Consider the following 23,194-nt stretch of genomic DNA (forward strand, 5'->3'; position numbering starts at 1 on the left):
AAGGTCCTAAGACAGGAACAAGCTTAGAGTGTCTGAGAAACAGAAAGAGGCCAATAGGACTGAAATAACAAAGGCGAGTTGGAGAAACAGTGACCAAGTTACACTGAGCAAGGAGTGTGGATTTTATTTCAGGTATAATGGAAACCCACTGAAGCACTTACGTGCCAGAAGCAGACGCTCAGACCTTTGTTTTATAGGCAATCGCTCTGGTTGCCACGTGAAGAATGCGTCACAGGGAGATCACCTGGAAGGCTACCGATGTGGTTCAGGAAGGAGACGGTGATAACCTGGTCTACAAAATGGCAACAGACTTAGGGAGAAGGGGGATTGAAAATATACTGCAGAGGGGGTACAGAAATAACATGTGTTGCTGAGAAAACAAGGAATAAATGTTTAAGGAACTAAGTGGCTAGTAATGTTATATGGAGCCAATAAAAAAAATGTTCTCTCTCTTTTAATAGTGAGCTTCTTGGCTATAAGAGAGATGCTTCTTTCTATTCTCAACAGAAATAATCCAATGAGATATTAAAAAGAAAAAAACATTATCAAAGACTCAAGGCAATATGCATACCATCTCCCACCTACAGAATAAGAATCAGTACAATATTCTGGAGAACAACCGGCAAGAAGATCAAAAGCCTCCTCTTTCCATCTTGGTGGTTACGAGCATGGCTGAGTCAAAATGCCTAGACTGAAATTCTAGCTCTACCACTTACTAGTTCTGTGTCCTTGGGCAAATTACTTACTTCCCTGTACCTCAGATTCTTCATCTATAAAATGAGGAGAAAAACAGAGCCTCAAGGTCATTTGAGAAATAAAATAATATGTAGCCTAAAGAACTTAGCACATAGTAAGTGCTCAATAAATGTAATGATTAGAGTACATTGTTATATCTAGTTCTGTGAATGATTCCTAGGAAAAAAAGATATGGGAAAAGATTTACAGGGATGTTCATAGCAGCACTATTAATTATGCTGAAAACTTAATACTGAAATATTTAACTGTTCAACAATAAGGAAATGGATTTTAAAATTTCATGGTGAACAATTTATGACGCAGACATTATAAATAATGTCATTATAATAGTGAATATTTTCTTGAGATGTATTAAATTTTAAAATCTTATATTTATGTAGAAGGGGAGGAAACATCTGGAAAGATAAAAACCAAAATGTTAATAGTGGTTATCACTGAGCAGAAATATTATCGGTAGTTTTGTTTTCTTCATTGTGTTTGTTCTCTATTTTCTAAATTTTCAACTATAAATAAATGTTGGGTTTATATTCATTAAAAAAATTCATGGGGCCGGCGGTGGCATAGTGGTTGAGTGCGCGTGCTCCGCTGAGGTAGCCCGGGGTTCGCAGGTTCGGATCCCGGGCGTGCACCGAGGCACCACTTGTCGGGCCATGCTGTGGTGGCATCCCATATAAAGCAGAGGAAGATGGGCACAGATGTTAGCCCAGGGTCAATCTTCCTCAGCAAAAGGAGGAGGATTGGCAACAGATGTTAGCTCAGGGCTGATCTCCCTCACAAAAAAAAAAAAAATTCCTCAGTGGTTTTTTTTTTTTTTTTAACTACTTGTATGATCACAATGTAAAGTCTTTACCACTTGCTTCCAAGATAAAACACTTAAATGTTTCAACAATATGAAGGTTTATTACCGAAGGAACTTTCAAAACCAAATGAAAGAAAAATGGGGTATGAACGACATGAACTACTAGCCCTCATTAGTGGATATAGCTCATGTTTTCTTAAAAACATACAGGTTGAAGGGAAAAAAAAAATTCATTTTCAAGAATCTTCCATTAGTAGAAGAAGCTATGTGCACTCCAAGCTCTCCCTCCCTAGCTTGCAATGTAACCAGTTGCTTCAGTTCACAATACATTTTGTTCTCTTAAAAATTCTGGGACGGCACTTGACTCATAAGAAAAGCACCCATCTACAGTGGTGTATTTCTCCAGCAACAGGTTTGTTTTTGTGAGTCACTTATTAAATATTTATATTAAAAATTTCTAACATGCTCTTTAATTTAATCCTCCCTGTGGACATTTGTGTAAATTAAATTTTCAACTTCACTAAATAGTAAAATTATTAAATGTATATATTATACTTATCTTTCAATGGCTAATACAAAAACTACACCAATAGTGATTAGTAGCAATAAGCTAAATTTTTAAAAGAATAAAGATTTCTGTAACTAGAAAGAGCCAGCTGCAGCTAATACATAGAAGGCACGTTAATTTTTTTCCTTGTTTTCTTTTTACAACTTCACTGCCTTTTACCGACTGGAAACACATAATATCTAGATTCTTTCTTCATAAGCCTGCAAGTTAAAGACTGCACAGCAAAAAAAAAAAAGGCAAGCCATTGATGGTCCTGGAGAGCACATTCTAAGTGGCTAGCTGCCATTCAGGTCAAGCTTTGGGGAAACTTGAATCCTTCTCAGGTGACATTACTTGTATTCTACAACATCCAGTTGATCTCCTCAAATATTTTCCTTCCTCTCCTCTCTAAGCCTTCCAGAGAGTGTTTAAGTAGCACAAAGTACTGTTTTTCTACCCAATGAGCCTCAGATTACACCAGGCTGAAGCTACTGTATGTTCACTCAGTAGCTTTTCTGAAAGCTGTTAACAGAAAACATTATCAGAAGATGTCTAATAGAATTCAGGTTTTCAGAAGGTTTGCATTTCACTCCTGTTAGCAGAAGCCAAAAAGATTTTTTTGATGTCCTTCTACCACTAATGTTTCAGTAAGCAGAAACCGTTGGAAGACTTCGCTTTTTCCATCTGACAGGCAACGGCTTGACACAAATCAAAGCATTTTATTCACCTGTAGTGAAGTTGATCCACTGGCCAATTGTACATGTATTGACTCCTTCCTCTGAAAATTGGCAATTAAAGGGGAAGAATTAAGTGTATTGCCCGCTTTTCCTATAAGAACTATGATTCATAGTAACAAAATATCTATGGTTGAAAAAAATTTTATGGAAGAATTCAGCTAATAAATATGGAAGGAATAATAAAACTAGAAAAAAAATCCCTATTTTACAACTCCTAATGAAACTGATGATTCAGACTAAGATCATCAATGGAAGAAGCCATAATATAAAATGTTAATGGGAACCCTAAAATGAAAGGATCAGGCTGTTACCACATGAACCCACAGATTAATCTTAGCATCACTAAGAATGGCACACCGGGACATTGTGTGCTTCCTGATGTGATGTAAGGTGAGGTGCACAGCACCACCTGTGGTGTTCTGGCCAAAAGAGTTGAAGCTGAATCTAATCCAACCTTCAAGGAGAGCTTTTAGTTTACAGAAAAAATGGAGGACAGAGAAACAAGCCAAATGACCCCTCCAAGGGAGCCAGTGTAAAAATCCAGAATGTCAGACATTCTACAGAAAACTGACCTGGTTTCTTCAATAAGTCAATGGCATGGGGGAAGGGGTGGGAAGGAAGTACTGTGCTTTTGAATCAAAAGAACTTGAGGAACATACCAACCAAGTACAATAAGTCGCTATTACTTGAATGTTGATTCATACATACCAGCTGTATAAAGACATTTTTGAGGCAAATAATGACGTTTGATTGCATACTGATGAAGATGTGTTACCAAGGAATAATCAATTTTGCTAGATAGATTAATGACATTGTGATTTGGTAACAAAATATCCATCTTTGTAAGAAATGCATTCAGAAATATGTAGGGTGAAATGACATAATATCTGAGATTTTCTTTATAACATAACAATGAAGTAGAAAAGATCAAGACGAGATGAAGCAAATGTGGCAAAATCTCAATATTTGCTCAATCTTGGTGATGGGTATATGGGGACTCATTATGTTATCCTCTCTGCCTTTTTCTATGTTTGAAAATTTTCACATTTAAAATGTGACAACATATTAAAGTGTTCTTACTAGCCCTTTACATATAACACACAAGTATGAACAGATTGGCAATACCAATATTAGATGCTACTCAAAATCAGAGGGAACCAATTTAAGATACCTCTAACACCGGAAGCAATGTACAGCAGACAATACTGAGATTACAGTAACGTTCCATAAAGGATGCTAACAGCTCTTGGAGGACAGTCAACTTATGTAGGAAACCAACTGAATAGAATGTTCAGCTTCAGCTGAACAATGATAAGGCAATTTGATTCATAGATTTATTTGAAAGATAAACACACTCAGGTGATTCTTTAGATTTATGCAGTTTCATAGAACTTCAGGGGCAAGGAACTTGAGGTCTCCTAGTTCAAACTCTATACACGTATAAACCACGTCTAAAGCATCCCCACCCCCAGGGCCACTGTGTGCATAAGTCCAGGGGTGCCATTATCATCATATTTAATGTCCAGTACACAGTCTGTGTGGCTTGATGCAATGGTCCGATCTCTACTAATCATTTTACTTCTATTACCATTACTACTACTTCTTTTACTACTACTGATTGTTATTATTATACATAATAATATTTATTCCACAGAGTTGTTATGAAAATAAAATGAGGATTTAAAGAACCTACAGGATCTGACGCAGGTTAGGACTTATTATGCATTGAATTGTGTTCCCCAAAAAGACATGTTTAAGTTCTAATCCCCACTACCTGTGAATGTGACCTTATTTGAAAATAGGGTCTTTGCAGATGTAATCAAGTTAACATGAGGTCATTAGAGTGAGCCCTAATCCAATATAATTCGTAAGAGAGTAACAGAGAGGGAAGATAGCCATGTGAAGACTGAGGCAAAGATTGGAGTTAGGCTGCCACTAACTAAGGAACACCTGGGGCTATCAGAAGCTGGAAGAGACAGGGAAGGATCCTCCCCTATGGTCTCAGAGGGAGTATGGACTTGCTGACACCTTGATTTTGGACTTGTAGCCTCCAGAACTGTAAGAAAATTAATTTGCTGTTTTAAGCCACCTGGTTAGTGGTACGTCATTATAGCAGCCCCAGGAAATCAATACAGTATTATAATGTATGCTGCCAATGCACTTCTGAAAGTGATGACATCTAGAACACAACAGAACACTGGTGTGGGCTGGGGACCGTCATCTGCCTCATCCTTGAATCTAGGTAAATATTTCTCTTAATGCAACTATGTCACATTGTAACCTCAGGATGAGTAAAAAATCAATGAAAACCCCTTGTCTCCAACATCCTATTCTTCCGTAATTGGTTCTTTGATCTTAAGAGCTAAACTACATTTTTACTGTTAAGATTTTTGTAAATTCATCCTGTTATTCCCAGCCATTGAAATATTTTTGTAACCAGCCAACCAATATTTAAATGTCCTGTTCAACTTCACATTACGCAAGTGTGGTTGGCATGCCATCTGTCTTCAACCAAATCATTAAGAAAATATTGTTTCAAACAAGGCTGAAAAGAGGGTCTTTTGCTACACCAGAGGCTTCCCTTAAGAGACATCAATCCACTACTCACCACTCTCTGTCAAACGTAATTCAAGTAACATAGATGATATACCTACATTTCTCTACCTTGTACAAAAGGATTTTTTAAGCCTATTGTGCCTTTATAAGTGCATTCATAAGGTATTATTAATGAATTTTTCTGAAACACTTATCTTCCAGCCTACTAACCCCATTAAAGAAAGCAAAATATTTCTATGTCGTAACCCATGGTGTTTATAGTTACATTGAAATCTCAGACTTTCTTATAATAAAATGTTCTAGAAATTGACATCATGGCCGTGTAAGAATTGAGAAATGTCTTCTTTCCTTTTTTAGGAATTCAGGTTAAGCTTCAATATCTACTGTATTATTTATTACTGAGGTTTAGAATAATGACTCAGAGGCATATGATGAAGAATCTAAAGAAGGAATTTTGTTTAGTTTCCTCTATTTAGGAAAGCAAGTGTCTTACCATTTGAGTGTGAATAGTTGTCAACAAGAATCTCTATTTAAGTAACTATTAGATGCCAGATGCATTACAGATGTGCTCACTGTGGCTCTTACAGTGTGAATGGTCCTTTGAGGTCCCTCTGCACTCAAAACAGTCACTGGCTTTACAATACTCTTAAGCGATACCTTCCGCTGTTAGAAAAAGGCAATTTCCAAAGATTCAGGGCATCAAGAAAGGGTCTCTTCCATTAATGGATAGTTTCCTAAACATAAGCTATAATCCTCCTCCCTATGAACTTGCTTCCTTTTGCCTTAAGTCCAAAAGGTAGAATAAATCACATCCTTTTTCCATATGACAGGCCTCAAGTCTTAGAAATGACTGATCTTGTTCCTGATATTTCTTCCACTCTCTAGGTCCAGCCTCTTTCATTTCTTCAAGCCTTTCTCTCAGAATTCAACACAAAGATGACCACTTGAAGTTTGTCAAAGCCTTTAGAATGGTTATTATTCTCTTAAGTCGCTTTCAAATCTAAATCATGTTGAGATCACCCATAACAGTTGCAAAGAAATAATTATTTTTAATTCTACATAAGGGAACAATTAAATTGCACCAAACTCATAATTTTGGACAAGGGACAATTTCCAAGCCCTAGATCAATTTTTAGGACAATATTCTTTAAAGGAAGGACAAAAAAACCCTTCATAACTGACAGGATTCAGTCAAGAATCATATCAGCCACTGCATGACTTATGACTACCAGGAGTGGTGTGAATGGCTTCCCTAACTCCACAACAAACTAACCTCAACCCACTAATCATGCTTCTGGGAACCACCGCTGTCCACTACCAAACAACATTTGGTTTTTCAAATTACTTAGTCTCCCGACCCTAACCAAGTTTCTCTGCTGTACTAAGCTGGTAGAAGGAGGGTGAGCACAAGGTTTCTTTCACCAGTAGAAAGAATGCTATGAATAGGACAGCCCTGATTTCTCTCAAGGCATTAGACAGATGTCCATATTCTTGGACAAATAGAAAATTTTAGGCTAGTTTGCTCATTCCATTCACCCAACCTACAGCTGTTCTCTGCCAGTTCCTCATATCTACTTATAAGAGCCCAAACAGCCAAGAGTCCCTCAAAATTCCCCTATAAACTTGATCCTTAAACATACACACACACACACACACGCTTCCAAAGAGAGTGAACCTCTAAAATATCAGCAAGAAGCAAGTGTCATAAATTAGCATTAATTTTAACCAAGTATTCCTCCGCCTATAAGAACTACCTAGAGGGCAGGACAAGTCAAAGACTAGGACTGCCTCAATTTAATTTATATTTAATGATGGTCATCTGGGAGCCCCAGGTGCAATTCATCTCAATCCACTGGGCTGCCAAGGGTTTCTCATTCTCTCTTTGAAGACTAGTGCCAAATCTTCAAAGACCAATCATAGGGGCCGGCCCCATGGCTTAGCGGTTAAGTGCGGGAACTCCGCTACTGGCGGCCCGGGTTCGGATCCCCGGCGCGCACCGACGCACCGCTTGTCTGGCCAGGCTGAGGCTGCGTCCCACATACAGCAACGAGAAGGATGTGCAGCTATGACATACAACTATCTACTGGGGCTTTGGGGGGAAAAAAAAGGAGGAGGATTGGCATAGATGTTAGCTCAGAGCCAGTCTTCCTCAGCAAAAAGAGGAGGATTAGCATGGATGTTAGCTCAGGGCTGATCTTCCTCACCAAAAAAAAAAAAAGACCAATCATAGCAGTGGAAGAGCTGAGAACAAATACCATAATTACCCCAAAGGGCTATTTTTGGGGGGATGCGATGGGCACAGGATATGTCACTTTGTCACAGGAATATATACTCCACTATGATTCAACTAAATCGAAACCTGGTCTTAAAAAAAAAAAGCAGTGTGATAAACTAAATATGCAGGTTAATGATGATATAGCGTAAATTCTTCAACATTAAAAGCCAGCTTTTGACTATCAGAAAGACGCATTAGAACACAGAACGTAAGGTGAACAACGAGGGGCCAGAGAATTTTTAAATTTTATGTCAGACTTTACTAAATGAGGAAGGAAAGAGAACCTTTTTTAAAAAAATTAAACTTTGGATTTTTAAAATAAGATTGGACGATTTTCACCACTCTCAAAGGACTAAAATGTGCGAGATTCATTGAAAGAAACGGGTCTTTCCATAAAGATTGAAGAACTTGGCAAACAATTAATTGGGAAGTATTAATTTGGAGTCATTTGGGCAACTCCAAATTTTACTAGGTGCTTAAATTTTTAGGCATGTACTTTATGGAAAACATTCTTTAAAAAACTAATGTTTTCCAAAGTCACTGTAGAAGTTGGAATTAACCGTTAGGGTAATGCAACCTCTAGCTTTAACATCTGCCTCATAGATATTAAAACTGTGAGTTTGGTTAAGTTTGCCTTTGGGTGAGCAGGTCTTGTCAAAAGAAGATTAGGGACCAAAATCAGAAATGCTCAGTAAGACTAAAAGCTCTCTTTATTCGTTCCTTTTTCCCTCCCTGTGAGGACGTCAAGATGATCACACCATCAGTCTTGCTGGAGACAGCAGACCAAGTTTGCCACCTGAACCAAAGGGGCAAAGCAAAGCACAAATCCTACAGAACTTCGGAACACAAAGCACAAGGAAAAGAATGCAAAGTGTGCCCTCTATCGGTACGTGCGTTTTAATTGCCAAGTGGCCGGTTGGCAAGTTGTATTCAGCAATAGGTGCGAGAGACAAAGGCCATCCTGGTAGAAAAATTCTAAAATGTGCTGATCCAGCAGCAAGGATCTAGCAGAAGCCCACTTGGCCAGAATTGAAGAGTACTCAGCCTGGTTCTGGCCAGTCTGTGAACCGGCAGTGTGATACAAGTCACATCAATGCCAGCACCACGTTATCAGCTGGAAAATTGCAACAGCAATTTCTAAAAACTCTGTATTACTGTTTTGTTAATGAGATAAAAATTAGACCATATGAGATAGCAGTTTTAACAAAATCCCTTATTCTGTGTATTTATTTTGTACTTCTACAAACTTTTAAGGGGAATGGAGAGGAGAATTTAACAACTATTGTCTTTGAGTAAGGGATTAGTAGACAAGTAATTATTTACTGAAATAAATCTTCAGATATCACTTCCAATGTGTCCTTATATTGTGAAGTATACACATGGAAAATGGCTGGAAATGTACACACAGAAAATAGACTTGTAGAAAATATCTATATCAATTTGAAGCAGCCATTTGGCATCATGCTAATTAAGAAGGTCTATCTCCTATTTCTTTAACCAATGTTTCTAGCCTGTTGAAGGAGAGATGAACGATGGCCACTTCAAGACTTCAGTGAAAGCTCTAGATGCTCTCTCTACACCTTGAAAAGAAACAGAAAAGGTTTTGCTTCTGATTTCAAGGTACTCACAAAAACCATGACCTCATCTCTGGACCCCAAGTTAAGAAACTCTGCTTGAAAGAAACGTGCTGAGCAAGGTAAACTCTGTTTTGTAAGTGCTCTTACTATCCTTCAGCAGGTGATGAAAATTGAAAGGTTTTAAGTAAATTGTAAAGGCTTTCCCCATGCAACTAGTTAAGGAGGAAAGCTACCTATAATTAGTTTCTCTATTTTTTTTGGTGAGGAACAGTAGCCCTGAGCTAACATCTGTTGCCAATCCTCCTTTTTGTATGAGGAAGATTGTCCCTGAACTAACATCTGTGCCTGTCTTCCTTTATTTTGTATGTGGGACGCCGCCATGGCATGGCTTGATGAGTGGTGCATAGGTCCATGCTCCGGATCTGAATCCGAGAACCCTGGACCACCAAAGCAGAGCACATGAACTTAACCACTACACGACCAGGCCAGCCTCAGTTTCTTTATGTTTTAGGGGGTAAAAATTAAGAAATAATATTTAATAGCTTTTCTCTAACCCTGAGTGGTTACTCTGATTATATTATGATAGTACTATGAAATATATGTGTGTGTACATAAAATACATATATACACACACCCACAAACACACATATTGATACACACAAGTGTATGAGCACACACCCACAGACACACATATTTGTTCTGGCTACTGGAGTACCAGAAATCAAAGAGGTTCCTATAATTCATACACAAGAATAATGATAAAAAAAGAATAATGATCACAAAATTTAGCAATACAAGTATGCAAAGTTTTACTAGATCAGACTTAACAGTCCTACACCTCAGTTACTCCACTCAGCCTTCAGTTACTTAACACAATTACTTCATTAGCATCATTAGGAGTTGTAGGAAGTTCTGAGGCTCAATAAAATTCTGTGCACCCAAGAACTTTTGAATGGGTTCAAAGGTGATTTCTTTCTTTTTTTAAATGAATATTTATGTTGAAAGTGTACTGGGTACGGGAAAAGCCGGTACATTTGGGAGGGTTGAATTCTAGTTCTAGCTCTCTTCCACTTAACGGTTAGTTTTTTAAAATCACACATTTCAGGAAGCAGCTAACCTTCCTTATAAGTCAACCTCGTCTCACCTCCTTGAAAGGGTTGTGAAACATCAGTGGTCTCCTGGAAGACACTATACAAAAACTATGTAGTCTGTTCACACCTGCAGGAGAACTTGTTCTAAAACACACATCTGTGTCTCTCATAGGTATGTCTACAGAGCTATATTTATTATACTAAAGTCATAAACATAAGAATGCAGAGTATTTTCCTGCACTAATTTATCTGTTAATATGATTGCCTTTTAAGAAGGTTAATACCATTTTATTTTCCTCTAAATGATTATTCATATGGGCTAAGTGTTTTGGGATGAAAATCCCTTATGGACCCTTTCTCTAGAAGAAGTGTTTTTAAAATATGTTACCCGCCCCGCCTCCCCCGCCCCAGAGTTTCCCCTACCCTGTCCCAAACTCACCTGCTATTTGGGATACTCTATCATTCAAATAAGAAATAGGTATATGGCTACACAAGTAGGCACTAGTGGACTCGGTGAAATTCTGAAGATTATCAGAAGAAACTTTAGAATGAGGACGGGGCTGGGGACACTTTTATACCTCAGTGTTTTTTGTTTGTCTTTAAACCCTAAAGAAGAAGAGTAAATAATGAGACTACACATATCTAATCATTCATTCAAACTTCAACTATGTGCAAAGAACTTCAGATTTAAAAGAAAACAAAAAACATTTCTTATTAAGTCACCAAAATTACTTTAAGGACAAACAACAAAGTCTCATAGTCAATTACATTTTGTTCAGCCACAACTTGTGGAGGAAGCTCTCTGTTAGATCTGGTTTGGGGAGTATTAAGATGAACATACCAAAGTTCTGCCCTAGAGGAGCTTAAAATATAGTAATGATGAGACGTGGCAAAATAACCAGAATAAAAGGGAAAATAAGGGTTCTATATGAGTAGCACAAAAAGCTAAGAAAACTATGGGGGAATCATTGATTTTGGCTTTGGAAAAAAGGTGGAAAATTCCAGGAAGCCCTCATAGAGGCAGTGACATTTTAGCTGGGCACCACCACCTGCTCAACAACACAAAAACATGAAAACACATGATGTGCTTGGAAAGGAAGTACTCTGGTAGAGCTTAAGCTTATAGTGCTTTCAGGGTGGTGGAAGGTTGGAAACAGACTATGGTCATATAGCAGGGAACCCTTTGAATATGATATTGAAAAGGCTTGTGTTTATCCTGCAGTCAATATGGACACCTTGAAGCTTTAGGGGTTATTAGCAGAGAAGTAACACGATCAGATCTGCGGTTGAGAAAAACTCAGTGTGGTAACATTGTAAAGGATGGAGTGAGGAAGAAGTGGATGTCGGGAGATGAAGCATCAGTGAGGGTCTGAGCTGGGAAATACCTTTGTGAATGGAAAAGATAGGGTGGATATAAACAACATTTCTGAGGTAGACTCAGTAAGACTGAATGAACCAATAAAATAGGCAATAGAAAAGTGAAAGACTACAGTCAGGCTTCCAGCCTCAACACACAGAAACCCTATCAAGAGCAATAAGGAGCATAGGCAGAGGAACACATTTGGGAGAGGGAATAGAAGAGGAAATCAGCTGTCAAGTTTGAGTGTGCATGAAATGGAATATCTATCCACATACAAGGGTCCATGGAATATCTATCCATATGGCAGTAGTTGAGAAATCAGAGGGTAATCTGAACAAGAGGACCAAAGAAGAGAAATGGGCAGAATATGGGCAAAACTAGAGTGTGGTATCACTAGCTAATGGAGGAGACTTTCTTTGTAATGAGTGGTATCTCCAGAGAACAAGTACCAGAGGACTGTACCACGTTGGCGGAGTCGGCAGTGAGGTGAGCATTGACTATGGGTGACCACTAAGAAAACCATTTCAGTAAAATGGTGGCTATGAAGACAGGCTGTAGACTGAAGAGTGAATGCAACAAGATTACTAAGCAAGAGAAGAAGGGGAGGGTAGGAGTGAAGAGAAAGTCGAGATTGGAAGGCAATGTGAGGAAGAAGGAAATTACGAATTTTAGGAGGAGGAAGACAGCAGCATGCTTGAAAAGAGGGTGACTGATACAGAAAGATCCTAGAGAACAGGGGGAGGGCAGGCCCTGGAAAGAATAAAAACACTCTATCCTTACTCGTTCCTTCTCCCCTCCTCCTTCTCACCCCGTTACCCCTGTTCCTCGTCCTGTTTAGTCATCCTGTCTGAAAGAAAGATGAAAAGAAGAACTGAGAAAGATGAGCGAAAATCCTTTTTAGGTACAAAAACCCAATCCTTCATAATTACTCCATCCCCACCCCTCTCTCCACACACACTCACACACCTATATACACACATACATATACTTATGTATGTATACCACCCCTAGCATATATAATTATATTATATATGCACTTTAGTATTAACTAGCATCTTCTATATTTATTCTGGACATGCAACATTGTATTTACCTAACATTCAATCCTTGATTGTTGCAGATAATGGGAAAAAATAATGACCATCACGACATTTTGAAAAAAATGGGCCATTTAAAGCTTTCTTTTCTTCCCAGAGCTTACCACCTCCTTTTAGCAGAGTGGTTATCAAGTGTTATATTAACTGATTTGTCATCTATTTCCTGGACTTGGGAGAGGTAAGAGTGCTTATTTCCAGGAGAAAAAAAAGGAAGTTTAAATGGCAGTCAGTGGAAGGAAAGAAGTAAAAAGCCTGGATAATCCATAAACTGGCGAGTTAGTCTCTGAATAAATCAAGAGGTGGTTTTGCATTAAAGAATTAGAAGCATCATTTCCAACTTGTGATTTCTGCAAATATTGGCTTCTACCCAAGCTGGATTCATAAGCAGATAAAGAAAGCCAGAATTAAATGGAGGCCTGGGGGAACCTCACCTATTCTGAATCACTTTCAAATTTCAGTAGTGTAATAAGACGTTGGTTGGGGCACAGCAACTTTCTGACCTCCGTATACTGGTAAGATACTGGCCAGAAAAACTCAACTATGCTGGCACAAAAAGCAGCCCATTAACAAAAGAGAACAAAAGAAAAAAAAGAACAAAATTATGCTGCAAAGTTAAACATCCTATGAGCTTATCTGAAATACTCTGGAACTTAAAAAAGCAAGCAAACAAAATGTATTTTGAAGCTTTTTCATTTAAGGGTAGGTTAATATGTTCCATGTGCCATTTTGTATTTTGAAAGAATACCACGAGAAACAAGCTATCATTAGAAGTACTTGTAAAACCAAGTATCTCCAAATCTCTTCATTAAATTTTTAAAAATACAAATTAATTTAGCCCTATAAGGTTTAAGAGAAAATGTTTGTTTTTTACCAACCTCAGTTGACAGAAATACACCACACGATTTATGATAAATACTTCAGTTTCATGGAAGCAGCCAAATCTAATCTTAGAAAAACGTGATGTTATGGAAGAAGGAGAAGCTGAGACTTCAGTATGGAAAAGGCTAGAGCAGGAAACACTTGTCATACTACATCCCTACCATTAGACCACCAGAAACACCAATTACATGTCTGGGAGTCCTGCTTTTAAAGTGTTTTATCAAGAAGTTTTCATAAATCTCTGGTTAAAATGTGACTGGGCATATAAACAGAACGAAGAAGATATAAAATTAAGTCATTACACACCAAGCTCAAGAAATCCCAGAAGACCATAATCAAGTTATGATTTGTCTATCTACCTTTCAGTAATTCAGCCTGAAATGTGGCGTACAACCATTCCAAAAAATAAAATGAATCAAATAACCCATTTCACCGTACAAATAAATCATAAGAGGTGCCAAGACAGATACAGGCAGTGGGGTTAACAGTAGCCAATGATGACTATGCTTTTGAAGGGGAGTGAAGGGTGAGGGGGCCAATGAGCTAGGACTGTTACCATGTAGACAAAACATGAGTTGTCAATCAGCCTTTCAAAACACCAGCATGAGTCTCCCCTCTACAAGATATTCATTCTCAGTATTGTGTTTGTGACTAATTAAAAATTATTGCTGCCAGGCCCTATTAGTCATTATCAAATACATTTTTATCTTATGATTTTGTTTTTTAAATAAGGGGAAGAAAGAGTAGTAGGTGTTGTTTATGACGGTCTCCCCATACCGTTTTATCCAAAAGTCGGGAAGGTCAATATTCTATTCTCTCAATCCTCTGGCTATGTTTTGAAATAAAACATAGAATTAAATGATATATTTGCTCTTGATTCCAGACTGGATGCAATTGATTTTAACTGACTAAATTATCTGATTCCTGCCAAGAATTTTATTTCATTAAGAAAATGATATTATAGAGCATCTGAGATCACAGAGCAGACTAAACATAATGCCGGAGGAGTTCTGAGAATGCGCCACAGTGAAGGTTTGATTATTTGCAGATGGAATATGAAAAGGGAAAAAGAATCGGATCCCAGGCATTAGCCTAACCAATCCTGGTATCACTTCTGCCTACATTGTAGCACAAAGCCAAGAAAATAACTGATATTCTAAGCCACAACACCTTCTTTTAAGGTAGTAATCACTTTTCTTCCTAGAAAGAATATTTAACTGCCACTACCCAAAACAAAGGGAAAAGGGGAAATGGTGGTACCACAATAGGCTCTAGCATGTCAAATGTCACTACTGACATGATTTGGCTAGTAGTCAAGCATTCACCAAGGAACTAATTTAAATCAGTCTCCTTTGGGAAAGCCAATTGTTTGGTATGCGCAACAATTGGTGTAGGATCAATCAGTGGACATGAGATCAATTAAAACCAGCTTAAGTTTGTGAAGAGGGACAATTCACACAACCTGAGTTAGATCTCTATTCATTTCAATACTCTCACAATGCAATCCTTAAGCTTCCTTGCAAAGCAGAAAAGCTACTATCACCCTACACTGTCTAGCCAGCCCTTTAAGTAGTTCCACTTTTAATTAAAAACACAGTACACCCTTTGTTGGCACAGATAGTGTGGTCACTTTTAAGGACCGCAGTTATTTTAGCCAGAAACTTGGGATTTGGGAAGGGACATCTGTTAAGAAAGGAAAAAAAAACCACACTTTGATAGAATTTTTTTTCTTTACAACCTTACCAATTTACATGTACTTGAAAGTATTTGAATTTTATTAAATTGAAAGGTTGGTTTGGCAAAAGTTATTGTTGCACACTTTAGAATTGGGTTTCTAAATGTCAGCCCGTGGGGATGTGGAGGATAATTGCTACGAGGTTTTGCTAAAGCGGCTTTGAAATAACTAGACACCTAAGAAAGCATAGGCCGAACTTTAGAGATGGCATTGCTGCGAAAAGCATGCAGTATTTGCTTCTGGCCGCAGGAGTGCTGTAATGTCATTCTCCACCAAATAGCATCTCCGCATTAAGTTTTACTAAAACAATATGCTCAATTCTTCCCCAGCCACAATGGGACAGGCAGTGTGGATCAGAAAGACACCACTGAATTAGTAAGTCATCTAATAAACAGGAACTTGGCAAAGGGTTTTAGATATTTCTATATTTTGCAAAATTTTAAGCACTTTAGTTTTTTCAACCAGACTGCAACTTCTGCTTATAAGAGGGGGAAAGCCTCTCCAAACAGTTTTGACCACAGTGTAATCAAAAGTTGCCAGCTCTCGGGAATAATACCTTGAAAGAAAATACTAGGGTGAAGAAAGGAGCCAGTGGGGAGGGGAAGTGAAGAAGGAGATGGAAAGGGACTTTTCCAAGACTAATACCAACATTGAACTTTCGTGGCCTCTGGGAAGGAATTTCTCCCTAGGATTTTTATGTGGAATAACTTCTGAAAGTAAGCATTTTCCAAATGTCAGAAATAAGAGAGAAAGGGGTATCCTACTTATAAGCCACAGGTGTGTAGTGTAGATGGGAGAGCAGGGCCCCCGAAGTCGCACCTCCAGCGCAGCCCCTGGGCCTGCCAACCTCCAGCCCTGCGGGTAGGTGAGAACAGTTTAACGATGTCCTAAAAAGCTATGAAAAATTAGGGCTCGAAAAGCTCTTTCCAAAATCGGGGTGCAAGACCTGAGATTCCACAAAATAAGTTATAAAGAAGTCACATCGCAGGCCGCGTGAGACTTTTATATCCCAGAAAAATCGAGGTCTGTTAATCTCATGACGAATGCTAACCACGTAAAAGTCCAAATAGCTAGACGCAGACACACAGCTCTCAGGGGCTGCCATGCACCTTCCAGGCGGTAACGCAAGGGCTGGGTACATGTGTGTGTTGGAGGTTGTGTTTACCCCCTAGAAGGCTTAATAGTATTTAGCAGCCCTTCCCCTAAAATGCAGTTGGATTAACTGCAGCCACAGCAGGACTTAGACAGAAATACACACGCGCGCACTAAATCTGCAGGAAAGCTAGCTCTCAGAAACCTTTCTGGAGGCTTCCACTCGCCTTCCCCTCAGCGCACACAAGTGATGGAGAGGGAGGGAGCGGTTAAAAAGCCGCAAGTGAATTTCATTAAGAGAAACCTCTCAGACACAGCCGCTTTTGACGGAAGTAAATGGAGAGGGCAAAGTCAGGCCTGTCCCCAAAACATCACTCTGCAGGCAAGCGCTCCCCAGAAAACCTGCACACAAGTTGCTGCTCAATGCAGAAAGTTCAGTAAGTCATTCCATTTAGTCTTAGGTTCCAGAAAAAGAGATCAAAGTTGCCCTTTTCCTGAAATGCAAGTCCTCCACCTCGACTTGGTACCCTTCCCCAGCTCGCTCGCTCGCTCCTCTCTCTCTCTCTCTCTCACACACAGTGCGCGCGCGCGCGCTACCAGGCTGTGTCCAAAGCGATCTGGGGTCAGGATTTGGGGCGCACGTGGCTGGGGAAGGTGGAGACATATGAGCTGCAGGGAAGATGGTTGAGGACTATAAAGAAACACGGAGAACAAGAAAAAATGGATGCCACATAAGAAATGAGACCGAAAGAGAGAAGAGTTCAGGAGTAGAAGCGCGGCAACGAACGTGGGTACGGACTCCACCCCTTAGCCAAGAGCACCCGCCGGACGCCCGGCTCACTCGGCTCTCGGTGCGTCTCGCTCCTGCTCACTGCGCCTTCTGAGGGCAGAAAAGACAGCGTTCTGCAGAGCTCCGGGGCCCGGAAAGTGGGAAGCGGTGGCTCGCAAAACGGGTGGAGGACTCCGTCCTGACCATCCGAGCCCCAGGAGCCCGGGCGTGAGTGCCGCGACCCGACCCCACGCACCTCTAGCAGAGTAGGACCCACCTCGCTTACTGCGTCTCCATCGGTTGCCTTGGCAGTGGCTGTAATCCATACAGTTCAGGATAATGAGGGCAAAAGAGAAGAGGCGAAACTGCATCTGGGCGGTCGGGCAGGGGAGAGACGCCTCTCAAAGTCAGGGAACTAGAGAGCTCATGCGAGGAGCCGGCACCAACCGCGCTGCTGCGGAAAACGCAGAGGGCGAGTCGCCACTAGCCCAGGGGCTGCGCTGGTCAGTTTGGCGCGATCAGCATCTCTCCTTGAACCTGAGAGACAGGGAGGAGAAAAAGGGTGGATGAAGGGGTAGAGAGAACCCAGGGGAGGCAGCTGCTTCTTCGCGCGCCCCAATTTAAGAAGGGGAGGGAGGCGGGGAAGCGAACCCACTGCCTGGCACGAGCCGCGGAGCAGCTTAACCCCGAGCTCGCAGCTGCCGGCTATTTGGAGAGGAAGGTGATTACAATCAGTGAATTAGCTAGCTCTGCCGAGCTATAGGCTCCGACCCGGGGGAAAGGGCGTTGTGCGGGCGCTCCAAGGAAAGGAAAGAGCTCCAAAGGCACCGAGGGCGCAGGGTTAAAGGAGCGCTCTTCGGCCCTTTGGTCCCACGGCGGCGTACCCAAGCGCCGTGGCCGCGGTGGCTGGGCGCGGGTCGCCTACCGTGAGCACTCACGTCTCCGGCGGTGCGGCGTGCCTAGGCGCGGCGCTCCATCCCGGGCTCGGGAAGCGAGCCGCCCCGCTGACACGTGGGCTGGGGAAAAGTTTGCCGAGACCCGCCTGGCGCGCCTGGCAGCTCCGGGATTCCGGCAGCAGCCGCGGGGCCGCAGTGCGCGGAAGGTCCTCTGGACTGGCGGCTCCTAGCAGGAGTGGAGCGGGGCGGGGGCGTCCGCAGTCTGTGGGATGCTGCGTCCCCGCCGGTGAGTGCGATCCTCGTGCGAGGGGCACGCCCGCTCTCGCTCTCTGCCTCCCTATCCAATTGTGCGCTTTCCCCAGCTCTCTCCACAACCACTTCACAGCTAAGGTTTCTCCCTTTCCAAGTGGTGGGAGACAGAACACTCCCGGGAGGCCGAAGGGATGTGACGAGCGCACTTTCCGATGGAGATGCGACCGGGCTGAAGCTCGGGATGCTTCTATAAGTAGGTGGTGCTGTGGTCCAAGGCATCTAAGTCAAGTCTGCCTCGGAGTTCCTGGGTCCTAAAGCCAGAAACTCTCCGGTTTCCCTGAGGTCCTAAAGAGCGCTGACGGCCTCCAGCTAGCCTAACCCCAGGCGAATCCCCTCTGGGCTTTTCCGGAGCGGGTGGCTAAACTGAAGAATAGCTGGGGTGGGGGCGCCCCCTGACCGTGCTGGGCCGGGGAGCCCAGCTGTCTTCACCTCCAAGGCGTCCTCTCGGGCGCTCCAGGGTCGGTTCCAACCTCGGCGCCGACCTTCCTACAGAAGGCTCTGCCTGATGGCTTCTTCTAGACCTTCCTTCGCGTGCTCCCGGCCGGCCGGACTGCTGCTTCCGACAAGAGGAGTTTAAACCTGAGCCCCATCCCGAAAGATGCCACACCTCTGCCACTTTTTAATTTACGTCTTGGCTTTGTTTTATAGAAAGATCTGTAATCACGGCTGAAGTTAAACCGCGCCCTCAATTTCGGGAGTGAAAGGGGTATTTCCAATAGCTTTGGCTTATCCTCAGAAGTGTTATTTCTTGACTTCATTTCTCTTCCAGGAAAACTTACAGAAACCTGCGATACCTTGCTTGCAGTACTCAAGAAATTGGGACCTTGCTTCTTTAAAGAAAAGTTCACTTTCCACTGAAATATTTCTCACTCATAATCCTCCTCCCTCCCCCCACCCTCAAAGTCTCCTGAATTAAACTTTTAGGTGCCTTGGGTTTGGGGAATACTCCGTTTAACAAAGTGTTACATTAAATACACTTGATGCTACATGATTTCATTCTGGTGAAATCTTCTGTCCTGCATTCATTACTGTAGGAATGAATGTATTTACTCCTTAGGCAAAAGATAAGAATTTATACTGCTAACCATGGCAGTACAGCTGTTTGTAGATATGACCACAGATACCATATTATTATGCTAACATTTTGTACCATTTAAGTATGCTTTTCTATACCTTCAGTTTCAGAAGATGTTCGGAAATTTGAAGACTTGAGACAATCATATAGAAACAATAAGAATATTAGAATGGTCGTGTTTATTAACTATTCCATTATTGCCTATCCACAACTATTTTTCTGGACATCACTATTACCTAGCAATATTTACGTGCTAAGACTTTCAGTGTTATCCACTTGATGTATGCCTGAGAACACCCAAGTGAATCTGAGTTGACGTCACTGGTCCTATTTCCTAGATAAGAAAATTCAGCCTCTGAGACTGGCCCACAGGGCTCAAATAGAGTTGACAAAACACACTGCAGAAACAGTGGATCTGTTTCTTGGCTTTCGGAGTCTTTGATTTTTATCATAGAATTTGGAAGCAATTGGAAACATTTCAGCTTAGAGAGTGGCCCAGCATTTGGCATGACGACTTGATATTCCAGAGAATATTCAGCCAGCATCATAAATACCACTTCTCTCATATACTCACACGTGCACACACCAAATTTATTGTACTTCTAAAGGGGTTAAATCCATGGGCAAATAAAGTCTTCTCTAAATAAGCTCTCTGCCTTCCTGTACAGCTTTGAGACCCATTAAAATCAGTGGTTATCAGTGTTTTTTAAAATATTTAAAAGCAAAAATAATCACAAGACCAAGCAGATCTAACTCTACCATCAACCACTTGGGTCACTTGGGACCATTCTCTGGGTCTCAGTTTCCTTGATATTTTTAGGAAATTAGACTAAGATCTCTTTCACCTCTACCAAGTTCTGGTTTACAATAAATTTTCTATTTCTTTATTTTTTTCTTTTTGGTGGTAACATTGGTTTATAACATTGTATAAATTTCAGGTGTACGTCATTATACTTCTATTTCTGCATAGATTACATCATGTTCTCATGTTCACCACCCAAATGCTAATTACAATCCATCACCACACCAATTTTCTATTTATATCAAGAAGTTTGCTATGGGGTCTAACCAGTGTGAGGACAAACTCATCATTGATGGTTTTTCAATGTAGAAAAATGAGAGTTAGCTGCTGTTATTCTTAGTTAAATTTACAGACCACTTTCAGCCTTCTGTCTTCAAAGATTACTTTCCATAATTTTAATCATTTGGGTTGCACAGTTGGCATTTTTTTTAACCCGAAATACTTTTCAGTTTAGTGAACTCCTAGATCCATTTCATAAAAAAGAATTTTAACAGCACTGCTTCTGTTGAAGATTGGTTAATGCTCTTAACAGGACAAGAACAGGCTCTAGGAGAAAAGAAGTCTCCTAATTCCTTTCTTCTCATGCTCCCTCCTGGTCTGTCTCTGCTTTTTAAAGGACACCACTGAACCTCAAAAATCTGTCACACTTACTTGTTGGGGTACTTAGAGTCTCATGCTTAATCTCTTTGGGGCTAGTTTGTTGATAATGCAGGCTTTTTTTTCCTGCCATTCACTGAATATTTTTCCTGATTTCAAGAACCCAGGAATGTTCTTGCTACTAAAAAATACAACCCTAGCGGATCCTAAACTATCATTAACTTTAATCCCATATTTCTGCTTCCTTTCATTTCTAAACTCTGAATCTGTTGTTGTTGAGGCTCAGAGCTCACAGTTTCTCCATCTTGGAGACCCAATGGACTTTTTCTTCAAACTGAGTTTAGATGTTGGTTTCATTAAACTAGCTTTATAATAGACATGTGCCTCGTGTCTATTAGAAGAATACTGATGAGGTTGATTTCATACCACTCATTGGTGAGCGTGAAGGTTATCTGAGGGCAGGAGTGGGAGATGATGTTATAGATGGGAGGCAACTTATGCACTTTAGTTTTTCGACTTGTAATTCATTCATACAGATAAAATTCAATTCTTAATAAAGGGCATACAAGGAAAATGCTCTCCCCAGCCATCCAGTTCTCCTCCTCAGCGACAATCAGTTATTCCTGTGTAACCTTCCAAGTTTTGAGTATACCTCCAGAGATATGTTGTGTTTATCAAGAAAATGTGTGTATGTGTATATATATTATATATATAAATGTGTGTATATACACATGTATTCCCCCATCTTTTATGCAACTAATAGAATATTGTATTCAGTAATCTGCACCTCAATTTTTTTCATGCATCTTGGAGCTCATTCAATATCAGTTCATAAAGAACTTGCCTGTTCTTTTTGTACAATCATGTATCATTTCATTGTATGGTTGTATTTAGCCAGCTCCCTACTGATAAACATTTAGATTCTTTTTCTGTTATAAGCAACGCTTCAATTAACCTTTGCATGGGTCATTTTACCTTTGCATTATAAATTCTTAAAAGTAGAAAAGTTGGATCAAACAGTCAGATATACGTGTGTATGTGTGTGTGTGTGTGTGTATTCTTAAAATTGTCTTCCACAGAGTTTCTATTAAATTACAGTGTATGACAGTGCCCGTCTCCCTATATACTGGTCAACATGTTTTGATCTTCGATATTCCTAGGCAAAAAGTGGTTTCTCAGTAGTTTTCATTTTTATTTCTTGTAAATGAAATTATGTCTTTAATATGCTCAAGCTATTTATATTTCCTTTTCCATGAACTCTCCAAAGATATCGTTTACCTCTTTTTTTAGGTTCTTGGTCATTTATTTTTGCTTTGTAGAATATACATCTATCAATATATGTATTATCTTTTGTGATTTCAGTCACAAATATTTTTCCAAGCTTATCATTTGTCTCTTAACTTTGCTTTTGATGTATATTACTATGCCAAAAATTTTAAAATATTTTTATGTAGTTAAATTTGTCAGTCTTATCTTGTATAGCTTCTGTGTTTGTGTCATACTTGTAAACGCTCTTCCCCATGTCATTCTTTTTAAATTTTCATTTGGGAGTTTTCTAATACATTTTTTTCAATGCTAAAAACCATAAGATGTTAGTGATTTTATGACTGTACAACGTGGCTACATTACAATCGATTTAAGATTTTCTGAATCTTTCATAAGTATTTATGTTCACAGATTTGATTGACTTTGGCTCTCTCATTTTCATTAGCTAATTGCTTTAGAATTCTCTTATCTTTTATGTTGTCAGATACTCATAGTCTCAGATTTAAAGTTTCCCACAATCTTCTTATTCATTGTTGAAATTTGTTGATGTTATACTCACTCTTCCAATCTAGAATTTATCCATTAATTACGTTGGAACAAATTACGGCATTTTTGCCATTGTGTCAATATTGATACTATAATTTTTTCCTGTTAAATATAAGCTGAATGTCCATTTTGCTAGTTGCATGTGATAGCCTATGTTCATTTATTATATTTTGTATGAAGTAATTAAATTAATTAATACAAAAGATTTTCAACAAGGTCACCGACCAGTCCTTATCCAGGCTAATTTGTTGTTTTTAAAAGCCACATCACAATCACTTATTTAACATTTGAAAAATGTGTAAATATTTGACTCCTCCGAATGTGAATACTGTGTTCTGCCACTTGAGAACCCTTCTGTAGAGTGATGTGATAAGGCCCATTGCTCACTTTGCTCTCCATCCCCATGGAAGAGATCCAGGAGGCTCTCTTC

The 23,194-nt window shown here is 40.1% G+C and overlaps 1 protein-coding gene across 1 annotated transcript in view; it reads right to left on the reverse strand.

Annotated features, from left to right (window-relative positions):
• RSPO2 (R-spondin 2) overlaps positions 1-17,804 on the reverse strand; it is a 155,764-nt gene extending 137,960 nt beyond the window's left edge. Inside the window, exon 1 of the mRNA XM_058564789.1 lies at positions 17,548-17,804. Within this exon, the coding sequence (XP_058420772.1) occupies positions 17,548-17,641 (94 nt within the window). The 5' untranslated portion in view covers positions 17,642-17,804. The remainder of the gene's footprint in view (positions 1-17,547) is intronic.
• Positions 17,805-23,194: the final 5,390 nt, after the last annotated feature.

The sequence above is a fragment of the Diceros bicornis genome, chromosome 21, assembly GCF_020826845.1.
Source record: "Diceros bicornis minor isolate mBicDic1 chromosome 21, mDicBic1.mat.cur, whole genome shotgun sequence".
Lineage (NCBI taxonomy): Eukaryota > Metazoa > Chordata > Mammalia > Perissodactyla > Rhinocerotidae > Diceros > Diceros bicornis.